At 45.5% G+C, this 27,096-nt stretch overlaps 1 protein-coding gene across 1 annotated transcript; it reads left to right on the top strand.

The window, feature by feature from the left end:
- On the top strand, positions 1-26,768 carry LOC121166641 (destrin). The gene is made up of 4 exons (XM_040995861.1): positions 1-133; positions 20,068-20,375; positions 24,332-24,408; positions 25,631-26,768. Exons 1-4 carry the CDS (start codon positions 131-133, stop codon positions 25,738-25,740), a joined length of 498 nt encoding a protein of 165 aa, XP_040851795.1. The 5' UTR covers positions 1-130; the 3' UTR covers positions 25,741-26,768.
- The last annotated feature ends 328 nt before the right edge of the window (positions 26,769-27,096 follow it).

Genomic DNA, 27,096 nt, shown 5'->3' on the forward strand with positions numbered 1-27,096 from the left:
CCCTAGAAGGCTCGCGCCGCCGCGTCGGCTCCGCGTTCGGTGTCGGTCTCGCTTCGGTGAGGACTTCGCTCCGGCTGAGTCGGCGCCATCCGTCTCGCTCTCCCGCGTTCCTGCTACCGCCGCGGCCAAGATGGTGAGTGGGAAGGAGCCTGAAGCGTGGGCTCAGGCTGCTGGCCGCGGATCTCTGCGGGCCGCCGCGGGGACCGAGCCGCGCCCCGGGCCGGGCTGCAGCGTCCCCGGGCGGAAGAGCGTCTCCGGGCCTCCGCACCCCAGGGCGGCTCCCAGCTGCTGGCCAGGCCGCCGCCCCGGACCGTCGGCTCCGCGGCGTTTCCTGCCTGGCGTCGGGACGACCCAGCAGCGGGGTCGAGCGTATCCCGAGCCCCTCGGTGGAACCGATCGGGGGGAGGGGGGTTCGTGGACAGCCACCCGGTGCTGTCCCCCGAGGCCCGAGATTCCCGCGAAGGTCCTTGTTCAGAGAAGGTCAGAGAGCTCGGGCGCTTCTCGGCCCATCTCCGGAGGGAAAATAAAGGCCTTTATTGCAGCTCCCTGCGAGGCGGAACGAGCGAGAGCTAACGAGCCTGACCCTGGCATGATTAAGAACCGAGTGGCCTTGCAGCCGCTTTGTTTGTCCTATCTGGCGATCAGCTTCCAGCAGCACTCTCTCGTCGTGCTTGTCAAGCTTGGCAGTGTCTCTCTTAACCCTCCCCTGCCCGATCTGGCTATGGATAGTTGGGGAAAACTGCAACAAGACCCACCAACTCTGGATCGGCCACAGTTGAGCATGCGAGGTGCGGGTTTAGCCCGAGGATGCTGAATCCTAGCAATTTCTTCTTCTTTTTAAAGACTTATTTATTTTTATTGAAGAGTTGGATTGACAGAGAGAGAGTTAGAGACAAAGACCTTCTATCTGCTGGTTCACTCCCCAAGTGGCCGCAACGGGCCAGAGATGCCTACCCATCTGAAGCCAGAAGCTTCTTCCAGGGCTCCCAGGCTGGAGACTTTGGGACCATCTACTTTCTCAGGCCACAGGCAGGGAGCTGGGTGGGAAGTGGAACAGCCAGGATACGAACCGGCACCCATATGGGATCCCAGCGGATGCAAGGCGAGGATTTAGCCACTAGCCTCTCAAGCTGGGCCTTAGCAATTTCAACTGATTTGAAAAGGTTGTGAAATGAGATCCGCCCCCCCACCCCCCCATATTCTAGACAGATGGACTTATGGCTGGACTGTCCTTGTTCTCCCCGCTTTAGACTACAGTGGAGTGAGGCTGTGGGCTGGGGCAGTCAGGTACAGCATTTTGTCGTTTTCTCCAGTCTGCACTCACTGTGACCATTTTTGGTCAATGATTTGCAGGCAAAACCCTTAGCCGGCTGAGTGAGGCAGATTGCACTGGGCCTGCCTGTCTGCCTGGGGCAGCTGGGGATGTCTTCCTGAGGTAGTGCAGCTTTTCTGCAGAGTCCCAGTGGCTCCTGAGGACGCCAAGGAGCGTCTTGGGTGTTTTTTTGATGGCAGGAGACAGGTAACAGGGAGTTGATAACTTAGTTTGGAATTCTCTGGTTTACTTCCGCAAGTGACCAAGAAGGTCACGTCTTTTTAACCTCTTCAGTTTTCCAGTGTGTAGGTGCTATAATACTTTTAACTTTATACTAAAATACCTTCACATCGGAGGGTTTTCTGGTGAATTTAAGACCATCCACCCTTGGTGAAAGTGTTGGTAAGTGGGCTGGAGCCTGCTCTACTCTCCGGATTTCATGGACTGCTTTGCTTTGCTGACTGCTGCTACATTTTATATTTGTATTTGAAAGTAGAATCAAACATTTAAACTTCAGTTAAATGCCTAAGGGTAAATGCTTGGCTTTGAAAAACTCGGATTCTGTACACGCATACGTTAATGTGAAGAAACAGCTGTTATTTTTGTGGCTTATGTGAAGAAGAGAAAAAAAAAATGAAAGAGGGATTGATTCCAAATAGATTTCCAACTTGTACTCAGAGAGCCTGGTAGGCTGCCTGGTTTGGATGATTGTAAGGAACGTAAGACCGCCCGTTTGTAAAGGTTGTTTTATTGGCCTATGTCTCTCCACTCAGTCCAGCTGACATTTTCTTTTACCTGTTAAAAACAGTTTGGCTTGGCTGGAATTTAGCTTGTAAGAGCTTGATTTCAGATACTAACACTTTAAAACTATTCAGATCTGTTGGCTGGACACTTTGTTCCAAATTGCTTTTTACACACACACACACACACACACACACACACACACACACACAGATTAAATTTTAACTGCTGATGTGTTTGTTCTGAATTAACAATCACTTCCTGGTATTCATCAGCTGATCTAGAAGCACTTGGAATAAAGCAGTTGAAGCAACTCAGATCATGCTGGGCACTTTGAGGTATCATAATAGTGCCAACCAAGAGGGATACGTTTGCAGGTGCCATTTGTGTCTGTAGTGGATGTGCCCGTTTGCTTGGAAGCACAGAGATGGTTTTCCTGCCCGTTACTGAGTTCTTAGGGTTAGTTGCTCAGTGCATCTGTTGAGTGTGGATTGGGACATCGCCTCAGGCTTGCCTACCTCCTTTTGTGACCAGGGTATGCCCTTGCAGCAGGCTGGCTGCTACTTCAACTTTGAAGTGCATTCTTGTCCCTGAAAGTGAGATAAGATCTGGTATAATCAACGATTTCCCTAATCAAAACTCTGCAATAACCGAGGAAGTTGGTTCAGGCTGAATTACAGATATATAATACCAAGTGGTGATTTGCAAAAACACTTGTAACAATCCAGTGAAATAGATTGAAATTGTGTTTCTGTGCCTAATATGACTATAAAGAATTAATTGGTATCTACTTAGATGATTCCACATCATCGGACTTTAAAATATTATATAGTTAATGTTGAGACATTTTCAACAGGGACGTATAATACAGGATAACAAATTTCTTTTTAGCAAAAACAAACCAAGCAGCCAGTTGCGTGTTGGCGGTGTTTCTGGTATTTCTGTTAGTAATGCGGTTGGCTATTTGTCTTCCTCATCCTGTCCCCTCCTGTCCCCTTCTGTCCCCTCCTGTCCCCAGAGATAACTGCTGTTGGGACAGAGACAGAATACACTGGCCATGAGGATGCGATTTTCTTTGCTGTTGCAGTTAGGAGAGCCTTCGGTAAGGATAAACATCTCCAAGAAAAAGAGAGGGGATGGGGCAGATCCACCTGGGGCATGGCTGTTATACAGCTGCTACCTACACACCAAGTAGCTACCCGGAGCATAAACCGGCTGGTGCACTTCTTGCTGTGCACTGCCTGCCAGGCGTCCGTCTGGGGAAAGGTCAGCTGTCTCCTGACATTGATGTTCATCCTCATTGATATTGTCATACTTTTAGCTATACATAACAGATCAGTTATTAGTCCTTGATAATATATATTGATGTGTTCTAAAAATTCCTGTAAATGTTATGCATCATGTCACTTCTTATGTGACTTTAAAAAAATATTTATTTGAAAAGCTTACAGCAAGAAAGGGTGAGAGGGTAGGAGGTAAAAAGTGTGAGAGAAGGAGAGAGATTCCACCTGGTGGCTCACTGCCCACATGACCCCAGTGGCTGGACCAGACCAGAGCCTGAAGCTTCATTCAGGTCTCCAGTGTAGGTGGAGTGGCCCAGACACTTGGGCCATTGTCCCCTGTTTTTCCCAGTGTATTAGCAGGGAGCTGTATCTAATGTGGAACAACTGGGATTTGAACCATAGCCCTTGTGGGGATGCCAGATTAACTGGTGGTTTTACTGTCAGTGCCACAATACCAGCTTAACAGTTTTGTTTATTAATCCTGCGGTGTTCGTAGGCATAATGTTTGATTCTAGCTGTAGCTTTAGTTTCATTGCCCTGTTGGTGGACATTTGAACATTTCTAACTTTTTTTTTGTCTACGCTAGTTATTTCTACAGTAGGCAGTTTCCGTGTGGTATTTGATTGTGCGTGTAGGCAGAAGGCCTCCGTGTGAGGGCATGAAGACATGTTTTTGATCTGCTGGTTTGTTCTAGTTTATGTTCCATCATCTTTGGCCCGTTTCTCTATGTCCTCTCACCAGTTAGGACTGTGATACTTAAAACCTTCTGATGACTGTGGCATTGTTTCTGATTATTTTAATTCACATTTTTATGATTAATAGTGAGTTGTCTGTCTTCATATTTAATTGCATCTTACATTTTTATTTGCATGCTACATCTTGTGAACTTCAACTAAACTTGTTTGCGAAGTCATTAAGTAAATTAAACACTACAAGCAATTAACAAGATCATGATTGTCAATGCTAAAACCTCATAGCGAACACTAACGTTCCTCTCTTCTGGCATGTAAGTTCCTTTCCAGCTCCATTAAAACTGCTGAGGGCCAAGTTCAGTGTGCTTAGCTACAGACATGCTGTTTTCAGGCTCCTGGTGGTGGTCGGCTAGAGTGGGCCAGGCAGTACAGATGGTGGTTGACACTTCCTGTGCAGGCTTGCCCCTCTCTATTTTTCCTAGGAAGCTCATCTAGCCAAAATGTGTTAGGAACAGTCAGTACAGGGTCCACAGGGGGACTCTGTGGCTCCTACTTTGTGGTTACTCTCAAATATGCTGGAAACAGACAACATCTCTTAAAATATAGAAGGTGTTAAACAAAAGTTACACAAGATAAGCATGATGTTTTCATTAATAACATTGACTTAAATAAAAATCATAGCAAACTTAGTAATTGATTAACATTGGTAAGCACCAAATGTTTGTGTTACCGTAGCTCTGTAATGTATTTTGTTTCACTAGTAAATACTTTGCATTTATCAGAAGTGGAGGGGGAGGGGTAGGCTGGTGTGGTGGCATAGCTGACTAATCCTCCATTTTTGGCACCGGTTCATGTTCCGTCTGTTCTACTTTCCATCCAGCTCCCTACTTATGGCCTGAGAAAGCAGTGGAGGTTGGTTCAAATCCTTGAAGCCCAGTACTCACCTGGAAGGCCTGGAAGCTCCTAGCTTCAGATCTGCTCAGCTCCAGGCCATTGTAGTCATTTGGGGAGGGAACCAGTAGATGGAAAATTCTCTCTCTTTTTTTTCTGTCTGCTATTCTCTCTACAAATCTACCTTTTGAATCAAAGCAAATAGATCTTTAAAGAAAAAGGAGGGCAGCTGGGACTTGAAATGGCACTCATAGGAGATGCATGGGTCACAACAAAAGGCATGTTGTTGAGATGCTGCTTTTATTTGTTTGAAAGATAAGAGCTCCCATGCCCAGATTCCCAACAGTCCCTCCCTGAGACTAAAGCTGGGAGCCGAGAGCTCAGTCCCTGTCTCCTAAGTGGGTGATGACGATAGTAACCAACCTCTGCCTGCTGCCGTCACCTGCTGCCTGCCCTAAGAGGGAACCGCAGTCAGGCGGAGGTGGGTCTTAAAACTAGGACAGGATGGGATTGGGCCAGCTAGCACCTGGCCAAATGCCCTCTGTTTTTAAACAGATTAATGTTTTCAAGATATATTTTTATTTTGAAAGCCAGGCTTACAGAGTGAAGGGGGAGACAGTGAGAGTGTATATGTGTACACAGGTTTTCATCGGGTGGTTCGTTCCTGAAGGGTCTGCAGTGGCTGGAGCTGAGCTAGAGCCAGAGCTGCCTCTGGCACTCCCATGTGCTTGTGGGGGCCCAAGCACCTGAGCCTTCCTCTGCTGCTTTCTCAGGCACATTAGCAGGAAGCTGGGTGGGAAGTGGAGCAGCTGGGACAGGAAGCGGCACCCTTAGTAAAATGCTGGTGCCACAGGCAGAGGTTTAGCATACTATGCCATGGCGTCGGCTCAAGCCACGTTTTTTTTAAATTAGGAATTTTACCTCAGTTGAACATGTGAAAAGACTGAGAACATCTTAAAGAAACTTCATGGTGTACTAATCCAGCTAGGGCATCATCTGCCATGTCCATGCTTTTGAATCACATAAAAGAAAGATTATTCTTTTTAGTGCTTTTATGTTACTGTATAGATTATTCTGTTTGTTATCACAGAAAGCAAGGATGCATTTCCTACACTTATTCCTATCCTAGGTCGACTTGGAGAAAATTGCCAGGTTGTACATTTTTAGGGTGTTCTTACTTTTGCATTGTTGGTTGTGTTTTCCTACAGTGTCCAGCAGAAGGGAAAGCCAAGGTGTGCAGAAGCTGGACTCCTGTAGCCAGTTTGACTGTCATCTTTTCTCTTTTTTAAAGATTTATTTATTTTTATTGGAAAGTCATATATATAGAGAGAGGAGGAAAGACAGAGAGAAAGATCTTCTGTCTGATGATTCACTCGTCAAGTGACCACAGTGGCCAGAGCTGGACCTGTGTGAAATCAGGAAGCAGGAGCTTCTTCTGGGTCAGCCAGTTGTGTGCAGGGTCCCAAGGACTTGGGCTGTCTTTTGCAGCTTTCCCAGGCACATAACGGAGTTGGATGGGAAGTGGAGCAGCCGGACTCCTGTAGTGCCAATTCAGGGTGCTGGTGCCCCTGCTTGGCCATAGCGCCAGGCCCTCTAGCAGTCTTTTTTTCTTTTTTTTTTTAGTTTTGTTTAAAAAGGATGAACATAATCTAATATATCAAAAATTTAATCAGAATAAAATTTGAATGATTTTACACTCATTTCATGCAAACAGAAGACTTCATATGTTTCATCCTTAAAATACATTTCAACTTTTATTTTTAAATTACTTGGAAGAAAGAGAAATAATTCCGATCTGATAGTTGCCTCCCCAACAGTGCTGTGCCAGGCAGAAGCCAGGAGCCAGGGGCTGCCTCTCAGCTTCCCACATGGCTGGCAGGTCCTTGGCTCAGCATCCCCTGGCTGACAGGTGCAGCAGTAGAAGACTGCATCAGGAGTGTGGAGCACTGAGACTGTGGCCAGGCCTTTCTGTGTCGGGGGTGGGGGGGGCCCAAGTGGCACACTGCAGTCCCCTCCCTGTGTGTCTAACTTAAAAACTATGCTTATCGGAGAAAAATTGGAAAGTACAAGAAACAGAAGGTAAAAATCTACTTACATTCCCACTGTTAAATCATGGAATTTCTTTAAACTGTTTTACAGAGTTGATACTACACTGTTCCTAAAACTTAAAGCAAGCTCGAATAGTTCCCCAGTGTTGTTAGCCTTGTCTACCAGCAACTCTGTCAGAAGTGTCTCCTGTGGATGTATTAAAATTTAGTTTGTAGGGATTTTGTTTGTTTGTTTGGACTGTCTGGATTTGAGTGTTCACCACAATAAATTCCTGGAAGTGGAATTCCTGGGATATATGATCAGAAGGTTTGGGTTATTTTAAGGTTCTTAGTATAAGTGGCCAAGTCACTTTATGAAGACCTTGGGAACAAATAGAATTGCTTGTGGTGATTAATGAATCTGGAAGATTCATTTCTTGAGTCAGTGAGGGCCATATTATTATGTTATTAACATACAAATTTTATCTTAAAGTTGTTAGGAATTGTGCAAGATTTTTAATTTTGAAAGTGACACAAGACCTTTTAAATGTTTTTGAGAGGTTTAGCCGCAGAGAGTGTAGGGGTGGGGGCAGTCTTTCATCTGTGGTTCTTTAAATGCCAGCAGCAAGCAGGGTTGGGCAGCAGTTCCATCCAGGTCTGCCACTGGGTGGCAGGGACCCAAGGTGGGGCGGTCTGCTGCCTCTGAGAGTGTGTGTTATCGGGAAGCTTATCAGAAGCAGAGGTGGGCTAGAATCTAGGCACTCCAGGAAGGCCTGATGTGCCATAGCACAAGCCCAGTGTGATATGTTGAGAGTAGATGTGAGAGAATAACTCGGAAGTATGTTCATGTTTAAGGAGGAACTAACACTGGGGTAGTGGTGAAAGAGAAGTTGTCAGTTAACCAGCAAGATCAGACTGCTTAAGTAGATGAAGTTTGTTGACATGCCAGCTAATCACCAGAGGACTGGGACTCATTGTTAACCAAGGAGTAGTCTTTCTGCTCTAGTCTGTGATTATTTAATTTGCTTTTTCTTTAGAGGAATAGATTAGGTTGGGAATAGATTAAGTTGGGAATCATTAAAATCATTTGGTACATAAAGAACTCATCCTTAGTATGTGGATTTTGCAAGTTTTCATTAATAATACAGTGTGAAATTATTTATTTCAAGCAAAATCTAGAAGATTTTACTTAAAAAAAAATCTTCGTTTTAATGCCTCCACTCCTCCAAACTATTCATCTGGTTTTGCCCTGGAGTTTTACCTTTACAAGAACATTGTGAAACTGAAATCATACTGTCTTAAGCTGAGTCCAGTTTCTTTTTGTTTAGCGTGAGGCATTTGATGTCAGCATTTGTTGGGTTTTTTTTTATTATTAACTTTTATTTTTATTGGAAAGGCAGATTAGAGGGAAGGAGAGACAGAGAGAAAGATCTTCCATCCGCTGGTTTACTCCCCAAGAGGCTGTGACAGCTGGAGTTAAGTCAATCTGAAGCCAGGAACCAGGAGCTTCTTCTGGGTTTCTGATGTGGATGCAGGGTCCCAAGGCTTTGGGCCATCCTGTACTGCTTTCCCAGGCCACAAGGAGAGAGCTGATGGGAAGTGGAGCAGCCAGAACACGAACTGATACTTATATGGGGTGCTGGTACTTTTAGTTGGGGGATTAGCCAGTTGAGCCATAGGGCCAGCCCTAAGCATCTGCTTTTTTTGTCACAAATATTCCGTTCTCCAATGTGGAGGGCAAATGTATTCTATTTTACTGAAGGATGTGAAATGGAATATCGTAAAGATTTTTTTTCTAATATTGATAAATACTTGAAATGGTCATTCGCTGTACCCTGTATAAAATTACTAGACTTTAACTGCAGAATCAAATGACTAAGTGGTACATTGTAGAGATTTTCAGAAGTGTCAGTGTTTTATGGGATATTGATTTCTTATAGGTCACGTTTGCATATTAAAGTATGCATTAATGTCTGAAATTAAGTGATGCTTGCATATTAGATATTTTAAAATATGAAAGTACGTATCCCCAACTTTTAAACAAATGCTAAGTGTAGAACTTTACTTGATTAGCTACACAATTCTGATAGATGAGAAATTGTATGCATTGGAGTCTTCAACTAACAAATGGCTCTCCAGGGTACTAGACAATTGCAGTCTGTGTTAGTAGATGAATGGATCTTGTAACTTAGAGCTGGTGACAGCAGGACCCAAGTACCAGTCAGCTGCCTTTCTTTGAAGGAATTGTGTGACCAGCTAGAGAGGAGAAGAAGGTCAAGGTGACAAGAGAACTTGGTGCATTCAGAGAGTCACAGCTGGGTGTGACTGGACCTGAGCACCACCTGTCGGGGTCATGTGGAAGGAGATTGGAGATGGGCATAGGTTCTGACCTGTCCTGCCGGGGCCTTGATTTCCCCCTCAAGGAAACTGGGGATCATTGAAAGAAAACAGTAACAGGAGCAGATCGTTTGCCAGTGTCCTTGCCATTTCCAAGTTGCTCTTCTCCCCTCCTATCTGTCTCCTGTTTTCTGACGGGTGTGTGCAGTGAGGAGGACAAACAGGGAATACTCCATTCACTGTCAGTCTTCTACACTTTCTTATTGTTCCTGCCTCCCAAATGCGATGGCCACTCACTCACAAATTGTATGAGGATTGTCTACAAAGAGATGATGCATGCAGTGCTGGGGAGATGATTCGCTACTTTGGGAGTGAGGCGATGATTTATAGAATGTAGGTCATTGAACACATTGTTTCCCTTAAGTAAGGGTTACTCAAGAATGGTTTTAGTGGAGCTCACTAGCACATTACAAGGAGAATTGCTGTGTAGTCTGCAGGAGTCATTATCTCAAGGGTGCCACACTTTGCTGTAAGCTGAATGAGGATTTTTAAAGTAGGACATTTGTGGCAGATACGCTTTTCACCTTGGCTTTCTGGAGTGATCTGGGGAAGTAAGGCAGGGAGTTTGGTGGGAAGGTTTTGAATCTCTGTTAGACTAGGTGGTGACTGTGGAAATGAGAGGGTGGGTGTTCCCCTGGGTGCTGCAGCCTTCAGAGCCCGGGACATGGCCCTCTGGCAGGTGGCTGCAACCCTGCGGGAGGCTGGTGTGGCTCAGGGAGCAGCAACTTCAGTTCAGCACTGTCTTGCCCCCTTCCATTGGCCTTGTTACCTTAATCTAGGTACATTTTAGGAAAATGCACACAACAGTGTCTAGGCCATTTTGAACTTGTCAAGAGATTAGGGATTCATTGTGCATTTGCTTTGCTAATATATGCTGGGGAGGATTTGTTTTTAAATTGTTTTGTTTATTTGAGAAACAGTATCCAGATCTCCCACTTGGGTGGCAGGAACCCAGCTGCTTGAGCCGCCACTCCTGCCTCTGGGTCTGCATTGGTGGGAACGTTGGTCAGGTGTCAGAGGTGCTATCAAACTCAGGCAAATTGGTATGGGATGTGAACCAGTTAATTTTTTTTAAGGTTTATTTATTTGATTCCCCCCTCCCTCAGATACAGGAAGTAGAAAATAAATTGCCTAAAAAAGAAAAATTGTCTAGAAAAGAAGTCTGCAGAAACTGACAAAGAGAGGGGAGGGAGGTCAGGGGATTGTGGGGAGGAATCCGGGGAGTGAAGGAAGTGTGGTTGTCTCCTTGGAATTGTATGGAATGCATGAAATCTGTTCTCTGTATATTAATAAAAATTTTAAAACAGAAAGATTTATTTATTTGATTGGTAGAGTTACAGAGAAGGGAGAGATAAAGAAGGAAATCTTCCTTCGGCTGGTTCACTCCCCAAATGGCCACATGTGCCCCGAGCTGGACTGGTCCGAAGCCAGGAGCTTCTTCTGCGTCTCCCTTGTGGATGCAGAGGCAACCTCCACTGCTTTCCACGTGTGAGAGCAGGGAGCTGGGTGGGAAATGGAACAACCAGGACTTAAGTTGGTGCATTTATGCAGTGTCAGCACCGTGGGTGGGAGCTTTATGGTGAATGTAAGCCACAGTGCTGGCCCTAATCCAATGCGTGTCTTAACTGAAAGGCCAAATGCCTGCCCAGAGTGAAGATTTTAGTACAAGATCTTTTAGTTCACTCTGTAGCCCCGGTTCTCCTTAATGTAGACATTGATTTATGGCTGCAGGTGATGGCTGTTCCTGCTAGGTGGTAGTGTAATTGGATCTACTATGTTAAAAGGACTGTTGCCTTCTCCATGCTATTGTGTATCTTTGCTGTTTAGCTACTTACTAGTTGTGGTATGAAAGAAGAGGTCAAATTGGGTTTTAGTTCATAATTCTTATCAGAGAACAAACCTCAGTGTTTCAAAAATTAGTTTTGTGTTGATTTCATAGCATTTTAATGCTTTACTAAAAATTGGCCACATTTGGTGACTAGGAAGAAGTGAGAAAGCTCTAACCAGGTAATCAGGTTAATAGTAACATAAAAACATTCCCCACTTAGTGCTAACAATCACCAGGCATTGAATTCAGGTACTTTATGTGTGGTACCTTATCAGACTTGTTGAGGTGGCAGTATCATAATTCAAAGTTTACAGATGATGAAATTGAGGCTTATGGGAGGTTGGGTGACTTGCTTAAGTTGCAAGATTTGAATGAGTATTATTATTCAGCTCTGTGGTATGATTTCTTCCTCTGAAGAAAATGAGCTTGAAGGGAAAATGCTTCAAATTCTATTTACTGGAGAGAAGAAAAATACAGCCCTTTTTAAAAAAAAAAATTCATTATCTCACTTTCTCAACATATTTATAAGCCATATTCTCAGTTAAGTGTAAAATTGACCTGGAATAGCCCTGTGTGTATGTTACATAAAGCTCCTTTATTGCTATTGTGTAAGCCTTGTGTTTTAATTTCATTACTTCACTTCTTTCCCCATAGCCAGGTTGCTCTTCTGTATGAGACTTCATGACCATTCTTTATTTGTGATTATTTTGATTTTTCCAAAGTAACACTGACAATAGTAGTTTTTAACAACGCTATTTGGATTTCCCTCCTGGTTGCTTCCGTAGCCCCAGCAGTAGTCGACCGTGGTTCTAGGAGACTGGAGTTGAAATCCTTGCTCTTGGAGGGATTGCACTGTCATTCCAGAGTCTAGCCATAGTCCCTGATACTACAGACCATCGGTGAAGCGGAATTCTGTGTCACTTTCCAGGCAGAATACTAAATACAGCCGTTTGTTTACATAAAACATGCTATTTTAGTATTAAGATAATTTATGTGTTGATATTTATACTAAATTATTTAGAATAAAAATATAGTTCTCAATATTAACTAGCAACATCAAACACTTAACAGCCATATGTGGTGGTATCATGTGTTAGTGCAAGGAAGGAACATGAAGTCCTTCTGGGCAGTGGAGGTTTTCCAGAGCAGTGGGACTGAGGACTCAGTACTTGGTGGTCAGGCTTCGGCGGGGGGGTGGTGGGGTGAGGGCCTCAGCATTCTGCCTGTTTCCTTTGTGAGCACCTGCTAATCCTCTCCAGAACCCAACTCTGGAGTTTGAGGAGAGGGAGGTGTGCTGCAATGGCTGGAGTCAGGGTAGAGTGCTCCTCATAGGAAATCCATTCCTTCCTCCTTGGGAAGAGGTCCTTGTTTATCTCTCTTCCTTGTCTTAGTGCGTTGATGTTCTTTTCAAAAAAATTCCCTTTTGTACTTTCAGTGGAGTTTTTGCTGGAGAGATACATTTGTTTATTCAGCACCCCCCTCCCCTATCTTAACACAGGACCTGCAAACCTATTATCTTAGTATTTGCATGTAAAATTGTACCCAAAGCAGCAGACATTTTCATTTTGCTATCTCAGCATCATTTGTCAGAGGTATCTAGTTGTAGCCAAAACCTCAACTCTTTTTGTTGCCCATCATTCCATTTTCTGTTGAGTCTTGTGCAAGCAGTGATACAGTTAAAGAATTGTGAGCAGTTTTGAGCCATTTCCCACTTGCAGCTCCTTTGTGAATTTGGATCAAAATAGGTAGGTTGAAAAGGAACCTATGACTCTTTGCTGCAAGTGGTTTATAAATTTGAGATTGTGTTAGTCTGCTGTGTAATATCCTTCAAATATTTCAAATAAAAAATAATTATAAAAATTATTAATTTTCTGAAGTGAAGTCACTTTCATTCCTGATTTTTCTGTAATGATAAATATGGTTGACAATATACTAAGCCAAGATCAGGTGTTCTGCTTGAGTTTAATAGTGTAGACACAGACTCTGTTCATGACACTTTGTTCAGGGTGGACTGAAGGTGCAAGATGTCTGATTTAGTTTTTCAGCTGGTTTCCTTGTTCACAGACATGCAATCACTCTGCAGCTGGGATGGAAAGAATTGCTGCTTTGTGTTCTATCTTGAATACAAAGGCTGCCTTGGACACACCGACTGGTGTCCTCCCCTCTTGGTTCCAGTTATGCTTTCTGGGAATTTCTTCTCTCTGTGGTCAACTGCACTGTAATAGTATTAAGAGGCTGGTGCTGTGGTGTCCCGTATGGTGCCAGCTCAAGTTCCTGGCAATGTTCTGAACAGTGTGATAAAGTCTTACACATACCAGCTTGCTTCATCCTATGGGGATGCGAATCAGCTGTTTGTCAGACACATCCCTGCTGTATGTACTGCTCACCTGCTAGTGCTATAGTAGCTGTCTGTGTTACCAGATGGGCTGTCACGATGTGTCAGGCCTTGTGTTCCAGGAGCTCTTGCTTTACCTTGGTAGTAGCGGCCCCAAAGTGCAAGAATGATGCTCCTCTGTATTTGAATGTGCCAAAGCTTTGTTTAGTGAAAAGGTGAGACTTCTCCACTGATAACAGAAGGAAAGACAGCAGCATCTAAGATAGCTAAGGGTGTGGTACTAATTATGTCTTCTTGGCAAGGGAAGACCTGCTTAAGATCACCTTAAAAATATTTTTATGGTTGACGTAACTCATTTTATTGAGTTCATATTGATGTACGTATTAATGCATGTAAAGATTTTTAAGAATTTATTTAAAAGGCAGAATTACAGAGAATGGGAGAGACAGATCATATGCTGCTTTGCTCTCCAAATGGCTGTAGCTGCCAGGGCTGGGCCAGGCCACAGCACAAGCCTGGTGTTTTATCTGGGCTTCCCACGTGAATGGTAGAGGGTCCAAGTGTTTGGGCCATCTTTTGGTCTCCCAGGCAGATTAACAGGGAGCTGGATCGGAAGTGCGGTAACTGGAATGTGAATTTGCACCATAACTGAGTTGCCAGCATTGCAGACAGCCGTTTACTCACGGAGCCGACTTGTAAAGGGATAAGGCTAGAAATGATTTATAGCACCATGCTCACCTTTGCTGTATGACATCAGCTGAGTTGAAAGGCCCTGGGGAGTGCAGGCCTCCTGTGTGCCTAGGAAGGGAGGAGTGTGATTCCTCTCAGCCCACTGTCCCTTCTTGGCATCAGGTAGGAGGCGTGAGAACTTGGCCCGGGATAGTGGCAGGAGATGAGCGTCTTGAGTATCTGAGAGAAAGGGTTAACTAGGTGGAGCTCATTGTTAAGGATGTCTTTGAGGCTTCAGCCCTGTGATTACAGAGATTGTGATAGGAAGCAGAAGATTGGTTTGATCACGGGGCAGGCCAGCTGGCTTTTTGGACACGCTGAGGCTCAGGTGCCTTTGAGACTTCCAGCTGGAGCTGTTAAAGACTGGGTGTGAAGTCTGGAAGCTCAGAGAAGCAGGAGGCTGAGAGAGTTGAAAGTTTGTGTTTGGAAGAAGCCTTGGGAGAATGTGTAGTCCTTCCTCTCCACTTATTTTGTCACCCACACATGCTTTCAGCTGAACTGCCGTCGTCTCTGACCCCCGCTGAACCCTCTCAGGCCCCAGAGCCCTTCCCCGAGTCTGTAGGTGACTCTCTTGCAGTGCCCAGCATAGCAATGCTAAAGCCTTTCATGGTGTGTCTTCAGACCCCTGCCTATCCGACTCCTCCTGGCTTATGTTTCCTAGAGAAAATAGATCCTTACAGGCACGGTCTTTGGCAGTTTGTCTTCCAAACTGTCATTTCCCTCTCCGTTTACAGGGAAGAAAATCCTCACCTGTGACTGACTCTGCATCTGTGCCCTGGTTCCTGGCAGGCTCTCAGATCTGGCTCTGTTAATTCTCTGTTTAAGAAGCCAAATTGCCTGATTTCAGATCTCACTTGTGTCATTTCCTGTGTGGCCCTGGGCAAATTACTTTTTTTTCTTGTGCCTCAGTTTCCCCATCCGTCAAGTACAAACACTAACAGCTGTTTCATAGAATTACTGTGATTTAGAAATATCTAGCAGTAAGTACTCAGTATTTGTTGATGGGTGTATATGTGCGTGCACGTGTGTGTGTGCGCGCGCGCGCGCGTAAAATGATCCCGCTCTCCTCTGGGTCCTCCAGCTCCTCATAGAGCCAGGTCTCCCCCGTCCTGAGGCAGTTTTCAGGAATTCAGCACCTGGCTTCCCTCATGATTAACCATCCTGCTTTTTGTCTTTACCTCGGAAGTTCCTCATGGATGGTTAGACCCTGGGACGTCTGCCCTTCCCCGTCTGCTGAAACGCTCCTAGGCAGAGCTGCCATCCGGGTGCTCTCTGTTCACTCTCTTTTTTTCCCTCTTTGTCAAATTCTGAGGTTGTTGTTAGTGAGCTCTCTCCTGGGATGTTCTCCTTCGGTTTCTAGGATGTGTTTTTCTCTCCTTTGCTTCTTTACTTTCAGGAAGTGTCTTCTTGGTCTCCTTGATTAATGGTGCTCTTGCAGGGACATCTGCCCCGTATGTCGTATCTGCCCTGTGTGTGCCATCTGCCCTGTGTGTGCCGTCTGCCCTGCGTGTGCTGTCTGCCCCGCGTGAGCCATCTGCCCCGCGTGTGCCGTCTGCCCCATATGTCCCATCTGCCCCGTCTGCCCCGTGTTAGCCTTCCAGGATGCGTGCAGGGTGCAGCCCTGCTGTGGACCCTGCTGCTCACTGACTGGTTGTCTCCACCTGCGGTGCTGCACAACCTTCAGGCTGATGTGTCCTGCTGCAGGAGCCGCACGCAGCTGCTCCTGTGCTGCGTCCCGGGGCTGAGCGTTATCTGGCGCTACACCTTCCTGGTGTGCTCCTGGGTTGGTCTGGCTTGACACGTGCTTGGGTCGGGTCTGCATTTGGAGCCAGTGCCGAGCTCTCTCCTCAGCACTGCTCTTCCTGCTCTCAGTCCTGTGGCACTGGCTCCCATCTGCAGTGTCCACACAGGCTCTGGGCGCTGGCGTCTCCTGGCCTTCCCCGTCAGGCCTCCACAGGCCTTATTTCCCATGGGAAAAGGCCCAAGCTCCTCCAGACTCAGGCTTTTAAGGTGCCTGTCATGCACAGCCAGGTGTAGCTGCATCGTTCTTACATAAGACACATTTACTTACTGTCTTCAGTTGCAAGCAAATGTTTAATTAGACGTAACTTTGAAATAAAAATTTATAATGCCGTTGAAATATTTAGATAATCACAATATCCAGATATTGGTTGAATAAGACTTTACATTTTCATTGTCTTAATGGTTTTTAAATTGGTTGTTGGGTCAAATGTGGTTTACAGATAATATTACAGACTAGGACATTGAAGGAATTAGATCAGTTTCTGGTTCATTAACTTTTGTTACTTTGAACATGTAAGTTATCTGTTGCAAAATAAATGTCCTCAACTTGCTTAACATAGATAAATTGTAAAGATTAGTAGTAACAAGCTCTGTTTTTTTAAAAAGTAGAGTAAGATTGTGTAGTTTTTGAGTTTTCTAATCTTAATTTCCCATATTACTTCATTTATTTACTTGTGGTGTTCGTTTATGAGCTGAAAATGTAGATTGATAGGATTGAAGTAGATTGTGATTCAATATGAATTAGATGGGATTGGGGTATATTATTTTTAGATATTCCTAAAATGAGTCAGATGATTAACAAGCTATTATCCCATTGTTCCATATGTAGGACACTAATTAAACTTCAGTTGAGTAATAAATAGCACTGTTTATGGTAATTTTGAAGTACTGTAATGTTCAAATATTTGCAGAATTGAAAATTTGGGGCTTAATATTAAGTAAGTGCTTAGATTTTACATTATCTCTCTCCTCAATACTTACAGACATTTTTAGGTAACAGCTTTACTGAGGTGCTATTCACATAAAATGAACAGCTTAGGTTCACTGTATTCACAGAGTTGTGTTAATTCCAAAGCGTGTCCATTCCCCTGAAAGAGACCGGCCCCTGCTTGCACTCCTTCCTGGTTCCTGCTCGCGCTCGGCCCTTCCCTGCCTGTGGAGTGGCCTTCCTTGGACGTTGCATGGGAATGCCGTGTGTGATATGTGGCCTCCCCTGCCGTATTTGTTTTCCTTGTTTAAGGTTGCTTTACTTGAAAGGCAGAGTGATGGAATCAGATCTTCCATTCTTCTGGTTCACTCCTGGGTGTCCTCACTGGCCAGGGCTGGAGTCGAGGACGCCCCCTGGTTTCCCACCTAGGCAGCAGGGCCTAGTACTTGGCTGTCTTGTGCTGCCCTCCCAGGCGTGTTATCTTGGAGCCAAGTGAGAAGTGGCACCTGGGACTTGAACCAGCATTGTGGGATACTGGTACTGCAAGAAGCAGCTTCACTTGCTGTGCCTCTCCAGCTCCCTTCTCTGGGTTCTTTTTTCAGTAAAGTTTTTTTTTTTTTTTTTTTTTTTTTTGGTTCTTCTATGTTGTGTATTTATGGCTAAATAATATTCCATTGTATAGATACAGCACATTTTGAAAGTCTGTTGAACACTTGATAGAAATTTAGGGTTTTTTTTTCTATTGGGTTCATTACGACTAATGCTACTGTAAACATTTGTGTACAAGTGTTTGCGGAATTCCTAGGTTATGTATTGACTTGGGTTCAACTTTTTGGGGGGCAGCTGCATTGCTCAGGTGCCTGGGAGCGTCCGGTTCTCCGCAGCTTCAGCAGTGTCTGCCATTGCCCGTCACGCTTCGGTAGCCATCTGCGTGGTGTGAAGTAGTCTCTTACTGTGGTTTGGATTTCCATTTCCCTGGTGAACATTTTTTTCTGTGCTTATTGGTCATTTGTTTTTCTTCTCTGGAAAATTGTCTATTGGAGTCTTTTGACCATTTCTAATTGGCTTATTGTCTCCTTTTAAGATTTATTGAGAGGAGGATCTTCTGTCTGCTGGCTCACTCCCCTCTCACCCGCTGCGTCCCAGCACAGGGACTGTTGTGAGGGCTCTGAAGTTGGCAGCACTGCTAAGTGTCCATGCACGCACTCTGAGATGGAATGCACAGCGCCCCATCTTTACTTTCAAATTGTTTGGGTTCTTTATATATTCTGAATCTGATCTACAAATATTTCCTTTTGTTCTGTAAGTTACCTCTTTAGGTGCATTTTTATTTATTGAATTACCTGATGTTAGCTTTGGGTATAATTAATATTCTAACTTGCAAAGTGAAATAGTTGATAAACCAAATTATGGATATAGTAAAGTTAATAGATGACATGTTCCTTTTAAAAGAGAGTAAAGATTAAGAATTGATTTAAGGGCCCAGCACGGTAACCTAGCAGCTAAAGTCCTTGCCTTGCACATGCCGGGATCCCATATGGGCACAGGTTCTAATCCTGGCAGCCCCGCTTCCCATCCAGCTCTCTGCTCATGGCCTGGGAAAGCAGTCGAGGATAGCCCAAAGCCTTGGGACCCTGCACCCTAGTGGAAGACCCGGAAGAGGTTCCAGGCTCCTGGCTTTGGATCGGCACAGCTCTGGCCTTTGCAGCTGCTTGAGGAGTGACTCAATGGATGGAAGATCTTTCTTTATGTCTCTCCTCCTCTCTATATATATCTGACTTTCCAATGAAAATAAGTAAATATTTTTAAAAAAATGATTTAAGCCATTTTTCCATCAATGTCTTGGTTAGAGGCCAGTACTCTGTGACACTGTGACCCTGTGTGAGCCTGTGGCCTGATGCAGATTCCTGCTGGAGCATTTGGTCGCGCAGTGGAAGGCGGCTGAGGGCGTGGGCACTGGATCCGTGTGGGAGGCCAGCTCGAGTGCCTGGGTTTGGCCTGGCTGGGGTGATCATTTGGAGAAGGAACTGATGGACGGAATGTTTCTTTCTCCCTCTCTCTGACTTCCTTTCACGTAACTTTGTCAATTAAATTAATATTTAAAAAAAAATCTTATTTAGCTGTTTATCCCAGAGTAGCAAGTATAACATGATAAAACACTTGCTTTACTGGTCAGAATAATCTCAGATTTAGTCATCCTCTGTTAACAGTGGTTAACATTTTCTTATTCTAATCTTAATTTAAAACTTGGAGATTTCTTTCTCTCTCTCTGTAACTCCATATTTCAAATAAATAAACCTTTATTCTACCTCCCCCCAAATGGGGGCTAGCATTGGGCCAGGTGGGTAAAAGTGCTGCATGAGACCTGCATCCCATATGGGTACCAGTTTGAGTCCCAGCTGCTCTACTTCCCATCCAGCTCCCTACTAATGTGCCTGGGAAAGCAGTGGAATAATTGACCAGGTACTTGGGCCCCCGCACCCATGTGGGAGACCCAGACAATGCTACTGGGCCAGCCCTGATCATTGTTACCATTTAGTGAATGAAGCAGCGGGTGGAAGATTTCTATTTCTCTATGGTCTCCCCCTACCTTTCAAATAAATAAAATAGATCCTTGAAAAAGTTGGCCATCTTTTTGGTAGGTGGAATTTTATTGGCAAGTGACTAAGATGTTAGTGCATATACATCACATAATTTTGAAATATGAGTAAAACAAGATTCTGACCTTCTAATTATTTTTTGAGAGAAAGAAATGCTTTGGAAACGGGGTTTTCCCAGCCTGGTAGCTCTGAGCGCCTGTGTGCCGGCAGAGGCATTGCAGATAGCACTGCTGTTTAGGTTCCTGGAGAGAGAGAGGCTGCTGACGCCACGTCCTCCCGCGCCACCCTCCTCACCATGCTGATAGAGGCCTTAGGTATGTAATCTGTAACCAAGTGTGATGTTTGAAAATAGTGGTTTTTGTCTCGTAATCCCCTTTTCTTAAATGATAGTAAGTATATGAGAAAAATATTAAGTATATGCAGTCTATAACCAAAAGTTAGTGTTTTGTATTTAGTATGATAAAAATTCTAAGCCTTTGCCTCATTTCTTCTCTCATGTAGGCCTCAGGAGTGCAAGTCGCTGATGAAGTCTGTCGCATCTTTTATGACATGAAAGTTCGGAAATGCTCCACACCGGAAGAAATCAAGAAGAGAAAGAAAGCCGTCATTTTCTGTCTCAGTGCAGACAAAAAGTGCATCATTGTGGAAGAAGGCAAGGAGATCTTGGTTGGCGATGTTGGTGTCACCATAACCGACCCCTTCAAGCACTTTGTGGGAATGCTCCCTGAAAAAGATTGTCGCTATGCTTTGTACGATGCCAGCTTTGAAACCAAGGAATCCAGGAAAGAAGAGTTGATGTTCTTTTTGTGGTAAGTGTGATAGGAATGCTGGGCCTTGTGTGAATTCCTTATTTTCAGCTCTTGGAGAACCGGTTCTAGGATCAAATCATTTTTATTCAAGCTACTGCTAGTTGCTTACATGTAGTTTTTGTTTATAAGGTTTCATGTTTAGGGGACACGGGTTGAAAGTGCCTTGGCCTCTGCCTTGTGCCACTTTGGAAGAAGGTACCCCATTGCCTACCCACTCTGATTTGCTCTGCATTGCTCACTGTACTGTAGGCAGCCATTGGCTGGTGTGTTTACCTTAATTTAAATTAAAATTCAGTTTCATATTTGACTGAACTGCCACATTCCAAATGCCCCGTAATCCCATGTGCCTGGATAGAGGCAGTCTTAGGAATGCAGATGTGACTACTGTCCTCACATTGTTGGGCAGTGTTGCTCTAGGTCAGGGCGGGAAATGTGCAGCCCTGGCCCAAGTACGACCTGGTCCTGCCAAGACATTCAACAGATCTATAGTATGCAGATTTTGAAGTTGATTACAGATAAATTTCTAGGTGGCCCTTGGTGGAAAAAAGACTCCTCCCGACCCCTACTCCAGGTGGTGACAGAGTTGCTGTCAAGTATTGAGGTGGCTTTTTTCTGAAACTAATCATTTGGTCTTTTCATGTAAGTAAATCAGTATTTGAATTTAATTTTTCTTTTAAAAGATTTATTTTATTTTTACTGGAAAGGCGGATATACAGAGAGGAGAGACAAAGAGGAAGATCTTCCCGTCCGATGATTCACTCCCCAAGTGAGCACAACGGCCGATACTATGCCGGTCCGAAGCTAGGAGCCTCTTCCGGGTCTCCCACGCGGGTGCAGGGTCCCAAAGCTTTGGGCCGTCCTCGACTGCCTTCCCGGGCCACAGGCAGGGAGCTGGATGGGAAGTGGGACAGCCGGGATTAGAACCGGCACCCATATGGGATCCCAGGCATACAGGGCGAGGACCTTAACCACTGTGCCACCGCGCTGGGCCCAGATAGAAATCACATTTGGCTCATCATTGACTGATGAGCTGCTGTATTCCTTCTGGCCCGGTAGCCATGTGGTGAGAACACTCCCAGGGGCAAGGGAAGTGGCCACGCCCTGACTGTAGGAGGGGACATCTGAGCAGGCCAAGGGGGACTGAGCGTCCACCCAGGTGCCATCTGCGACCGAGGCGAGAGGGAAAGGAAGCTTAGAGGAGCATCACGACCCACAGTGCTGAGGCAGGAAGTTAGGGATAGCTCGCCTCCCGTTGAGGCTGGTCTGTAAAGGTAACAGCTGGGCAGATTTGGGTCTGAATGAAGGGTTGGTACACTGCTGCTACAGACAGGGATTGCATGAGAACCTGAGAAAGGAGCCCTGAGTGAATGGGTTACGCCCAGTCCTTCTGGGACGGATAAGTCAGCTAAAGGTGCAGGCATTTAAATTGTTGACTGTTTCCTTCATTTACAATTTTTCTGGTTTTTATGAAGTTGTTATTGTGAAAAATTAAGACATTTTTACTGAACCTTGGAAAATAAAAGGAGAGAGGAAATTCAATATTAAGGCAGTGGTTTACTTTGCATTATTCATTTCAGGAAGAAGAAGGCCTTATTAAGGCATTTTCTCTAAGAAGCTGGGTCCTGAGAGTGGCTCTTAACATATTTTAGCCATCTGGGTAGATAAAATCAGCACAGTTTTGCTTGTCCACGTCCCTGACCTATTTGACTAAGGAGAGAACCCACTTACCTTGGCATCTCAAACATCTGCTGGCCCTGGGTGCTTGTGGCTTGGCCCCTCTCCCTGCAGGTGGGTCTGGAGCAGAGAGCATGGGTGCCGCAGGCTGCCCTGTACCTAGGGTGGGGGCCAGTGAGAGCCTGTCCCAGTGCTGACTGCACGAGTGTCCCTGGGCCGCGGCAGCTATGTGGAATCGTCCCTTGCCTTTGCTCACTCCATCCGGGAGCGTGGTGTGCAGCCGGGCCTGAGGCCAGCTGCTTGTCACCCAGCAGAAAGCACTATAACTTCAGAACTGACAGCTTATTAGTAACATTGCCAGATGTGGCTGCTGCCGGATTGCCCTTTAGCCAAGAATCATGGGGCTATATGCGTGGATTTAGTGTTTGCCAGAACATGGTTGGTTTGATTCTTAATTTGATCGGAAAACCAGTCCTTTTGTGGCTGCTGTTGGAACAGGTAGGAATGGGGGACTTGGGTGGGTTAGGAAGGGACCTCATTTGCAGTTTTTTATTCTTTAGTAAACAGTTGGAAGCAAAAACTGCTACAATATAAGCATTTCTTAATTGTTTATGGCAGATATAGTTTATTCTCTATTTCATTTATGTTCTAGAACTATCTCCTAACTAGAAAAGCTTGTAGAACTTGGGTGTTTGTAGTTGTTAGACTGGACACAGCTAATGAGAATCCCTGGGGATTCTCAACTCAGGGTTGGCTGCGCTACTCTGTTTTTTTTGGTTTTTGTTTTTTTAAGGATTTAACAGATTTAAGATTTTGAAGAGACAGTGAGATCTTCCATCTGCTGGCTCACTCCCCAGATGGTGAGAGCTGAGCTGATCAAAGCCAGGAGCATCTCCAGGGCTCCCACATGGCTTCAGGGATCCCAGGGCTTTGGGCCGTCCTCCCTGCTTTCCCTGGATAGGAAGCAGAGCAGCCAGAAGTCAGACAGATGCCTGCGTGAGATGCCATTGCTGCATACAGAGAATTACCATGTTATGCCACCGCACTGGCCCTGTTACTCTGATTTCTAGTCAGTAGTTTTCTTTTTTCACCAGGGCTGTCTGCCTTTTTCTTTCTTTCTTTTTTTTTTTTTGTAATATTTATTTATTTTTGTTGGAAAGTCGGATATACAGAGAGGAGGAGACATATAGAGGAAGATCTTTCATCTGATGATTCACTCCCCAAGTGACCTCAATGGCTGGAGCTGTGCCAGTCTGAAGCCAGGAGCCTGGAACTTCTTCCAGATCTCCCCATGGGTGTAGGGTCCCAAGGCTTTGGGCCATCCTCGACTGCTTTCCCAGGCCACAAGCAGGGAGCTGGATGGGATTAGAATCAGTGCCTATATGGGATCCCAGTGCGTGCAAAACAAGGACTTTAGCCACGAGGCTATCACGCTGGGCCCCAAAGATGTATTGGTGGGGCCGGCCCAACAATAACTAGGATCAACTAGTTAATCCTCTGTCTGTAGGTACTGACATCACATGGGGGCACTGGTCTATGTCCCAGTTGCTCTGCTTCTGATCCAGCTCCTTGCTTATGATCTGGGAAAGCAGTGGAGGATGGCCCGTGGTCAGCCTTGGGACCCTGCACCCGCATAGGAGACTGGGGAGAGGTTCCTGGTTGCTGCTGCAGGTTGGTTCAGCTCTGGCCATTGTGACCCTTTGAGAAGTAAACCAGCATATTAAAGACTTTTCTGTCTCCGTAAGTCTTTCTTTCCAATACAAATAAATTAATCTTAATTAATGTGTATAGCTTGTTTGTTTTTGAAAGGCCAATCTAATAAGAGGGGGAGGGAAAGATTGACCTTCCATCTGCTGGTTCACTCACCAAACAGCATTAACGGCTGGAGCTGGGCTGGGCTGAAGCCTGGAGCCAAGCGCTCAGCCTCCCATGTGGGTGTAGAGGCCTGAGCACTTGGGCCGTTTTCCTCTGCCTGCCCAGGCGCATTAGCAGGGAGCTGGATTGGAAGTGCAGTATCCAGGACTTGAATTGGCTCCCATGTGGAGGGCTGGTATTTCAGGGCATCGGTGTGCTGTGCCACAGTGCTAGCCCCTCTGCCTTGTCTCTGCTGTCACCTGGAGTAGTTTTGCATAGGCCCACCTATGACGTGACACTGTGAGAACAGGTCTCAGGAAATTCCAAGACCACCCCCTCCTGAGACCAGCCGTTTGACAAGCGGTAGGCTGTGACTTTTCTGAACTAGCTTTTTTTTTTTTTTTAACTTCTGGCATCTTTCTATCCAGGGCACCAGAGCTAGCACCTCTGAAAAGCAAAATGATCTATGCAAGCTCCAAGGATGCGATCAAAAAGAAATTCCAAGGTATGTTCTAGATTGGCCATGGTGAGTTCCGGGACCAGAGGAGGGGGCCCGAGGGCTGCTGAGGTCCCATACCTGCTTTTCGTTGGAGCCCTTCCCTGCACCTTCACTATTGAACGGTGTGATTGTAGGTAATTGATTCACCTCATTCCCTGGGAGAGTGCTCTCTGCCTGAGCTGGCAGCTCAGTGTGACTTGTCATTTGGGCGCTGGGATCCCGGTGAGTCCCTTGCAGGTTACAGCCAGGAGGCCGTGTTGGGGTGACGGGAAGTGCATGGAGCTGTCACCCAAGGCCTGTGGCTGGGGCTGAGCTTGTCATCTAACTGCTGTGTGAGCTTGTCAAAAGGGCTTCACCCTGGCAGGCTGGGAGGCCTGGTCTGCATCAGGTGAGCAAGCTTCCCTGCTGAGCCCGGCTCACCCAGTGCTGCTGGCTTGGTTTGTTTACCTGTGACTGGTGGTTGTGCTTTTCTAGCAGAACAGGTTTGCCCTGGCTTGTTTGACTTCAGAAAACAAAATTCTTGCTACCTTGTCCAAGTCCTGCTGCTGCATAGTTGAGTGCTGTGTCAGGCTCCCTCGTGCATTGGCTGGATGTTGGAGTACCCCTGGAAGTGTGCTCTTTTAACTGGTGTTGATGGCTCCCTAACAGCCATTCCTCAGATGAACGCGCACTGCCTTTCCTTGGGGGACTTGCTGTGGTGCCTTGCAGGGGTGCGCGGGGTTGACCGGCTGTGCTGGTCAGGTGGGCCTGAGACCTGGGCCTGCCTGTGTAGTGCAGCCCCTCCTTCCCAGAGCGAGCAGGCTGCAGCACAGTTGCAGTGTTCCTGGTGACAGGGTTCTTTTTCAAGAAACAATTTACTGTAAGGCAGAGCGAGACTGGCAGGAGTACTCTGTGCTATTCTGTTCCCAGATGCCCACACCAGGACCAGGCTGCAGCCTAGAGTCAGGAGCTCCATCTGGCCCTCTCCTCCAGTGCCTTTCCAGGCACATTAGTGGGCAGCTGGATCCAGAAGCCCAGTAGCCTGGACCAACCATGCACACACACATGTAGGAGGCCTGTGTTGTGAGTGGCGGGTTAATGCTACAGAACAGTTTTCCAGTTAAGTTATTCTAATTATTGCATACTGTGGTTCTTAAATAGCTACCCTTATTACAACTGGGTTTTATCTTGCAGAAACAGATAAGCTGCTGCCATAATTCTAATTAGGATTGTTGTTTCTCCTCCCTAGGGATAAAGCATGAATGTCAAGCGAATGGGCCGGAAGACCTCAATCGGGCTTGCATTGCAGAGAAGCTGGGTGGATCCTTAATTGTAGCTTTTGAAGGATGCCCCGTGTAGCTCATCATTCAGTGCCACAAATTGAAAGCTTCCATGTGTAATGTTATCTTCTTACTATATAAGTAAAGCAAATATATGTAGGCCAGGGTCTTGCTGAGAGGGAGCTGTCTTGTAACCTTTTAGAGTAAACGAAATATTCTATAAATGTGCAATCATGGCCCTAAATAAATCTAGATCTGCAGTTCTATTGGTGTGAAATTAAATTCTTACTGGCCTCTGTTTTGATGAGTTGCCTTATAAAGATTTTTGTTGAGCTCAGGAGTTTTAATAATGCAGTTCACAAAACCAGGCAAGGCCATGTGAAGAGAATTGCTACGTCTTTGTTGGCCTCAGCAGTCACTTTGTTTCTTTGCCTAGTGAATTGGTTATAATCTGGTTATAATTTTGGTCCAGATTCCTTATTCCTGCTGAAACTAAACAGAATCACAGAATATAATTCTTCTCATGACATGTAACAATACTAATGTACTAACAGAACACTAAGATGAAGTTGGGCAGTCTTTTGATCCTACTCAGTGTGTGAGGAAGACTGACTCAAAATCATGTCCACTTGTGACTCACGCTGATCTTGCACATTTCAGGCCTGCTGATGGCAGCAGCTCCTGCACCTGTGGCGGGCTTACTGCTGGCATGGCGGGAGACTGCGTGGAGAGTGACCTTGTATCCTGGAAGTGTGGTGTGTCCTCAGGAGAACCTGCGGTGTCTTGTAACACCTAGTTACAATACAAATTAGGGCCCCACTGTAATCTGCTTTATTAATGGAATGATAAAATGATATCTTGATGAGTTAGGACACTTGTGATTCTTTTGAATTGCGTCTCCTTCAGAGCATTGCTGCTTCTGGTGTGGTACAGTGTGGAAGAACATGGCGTGTGTGTTTGCTTGGGCCTGGGAGCAGGGACTGTGGGTGACACTTGAGGTTTTTGTCATTGAGTATCACAGCATAAAACACTTTGAACAATGTAGAGATGCACAGTCAAAAGTAGCAGTTACTGGCATTATGTAATAAAGGAAGCATTTATAACTTCTCTCTGTGTGATTCATGTGGGAATTTGCCTTCCATGTGGGTTGTATCCTTGAGGCAGAGTATTTACAATGAGTGCATAAGGTCATAGCTCCTCTCTGATTGATAAGTTGGTGTGAAAGTCGGGAAGCTTTTTTAAAATTCCAAGTATTTCTCCAAGTCCCAGGCTTTGGGGAGGCAAGATGTTAAAAGTACTTTTTGGGGGGTCAGTGCATGGCTCAGCTGGCTAATCCTCTACCTCCAAGTGCCAGGTTCCCATATAGGTGCTAGTTTGTGTCCAGCTGCTCCACAATTAACTATCTGGGTGAGTCTTAAATTACTGCAGAGACAGA

Source organism: Ochotona curzoniae, unplaced genomic scaffold, assembly GCF_017591425.1.
Source record: "Ochotona curzoniae isolate NIBS_2020 unplaced genomic scaffold, NIBS_Ocur_1.0 patch188, whole genome shotgun sequence".
NCBI classification, from domain to species: domain Eukaryota; kingdom Metazoa; phylum Chordata; class Mammalia; order Lagomorpha; family Ochotonidae; genus Ochotona; species Ochotona curzoniae.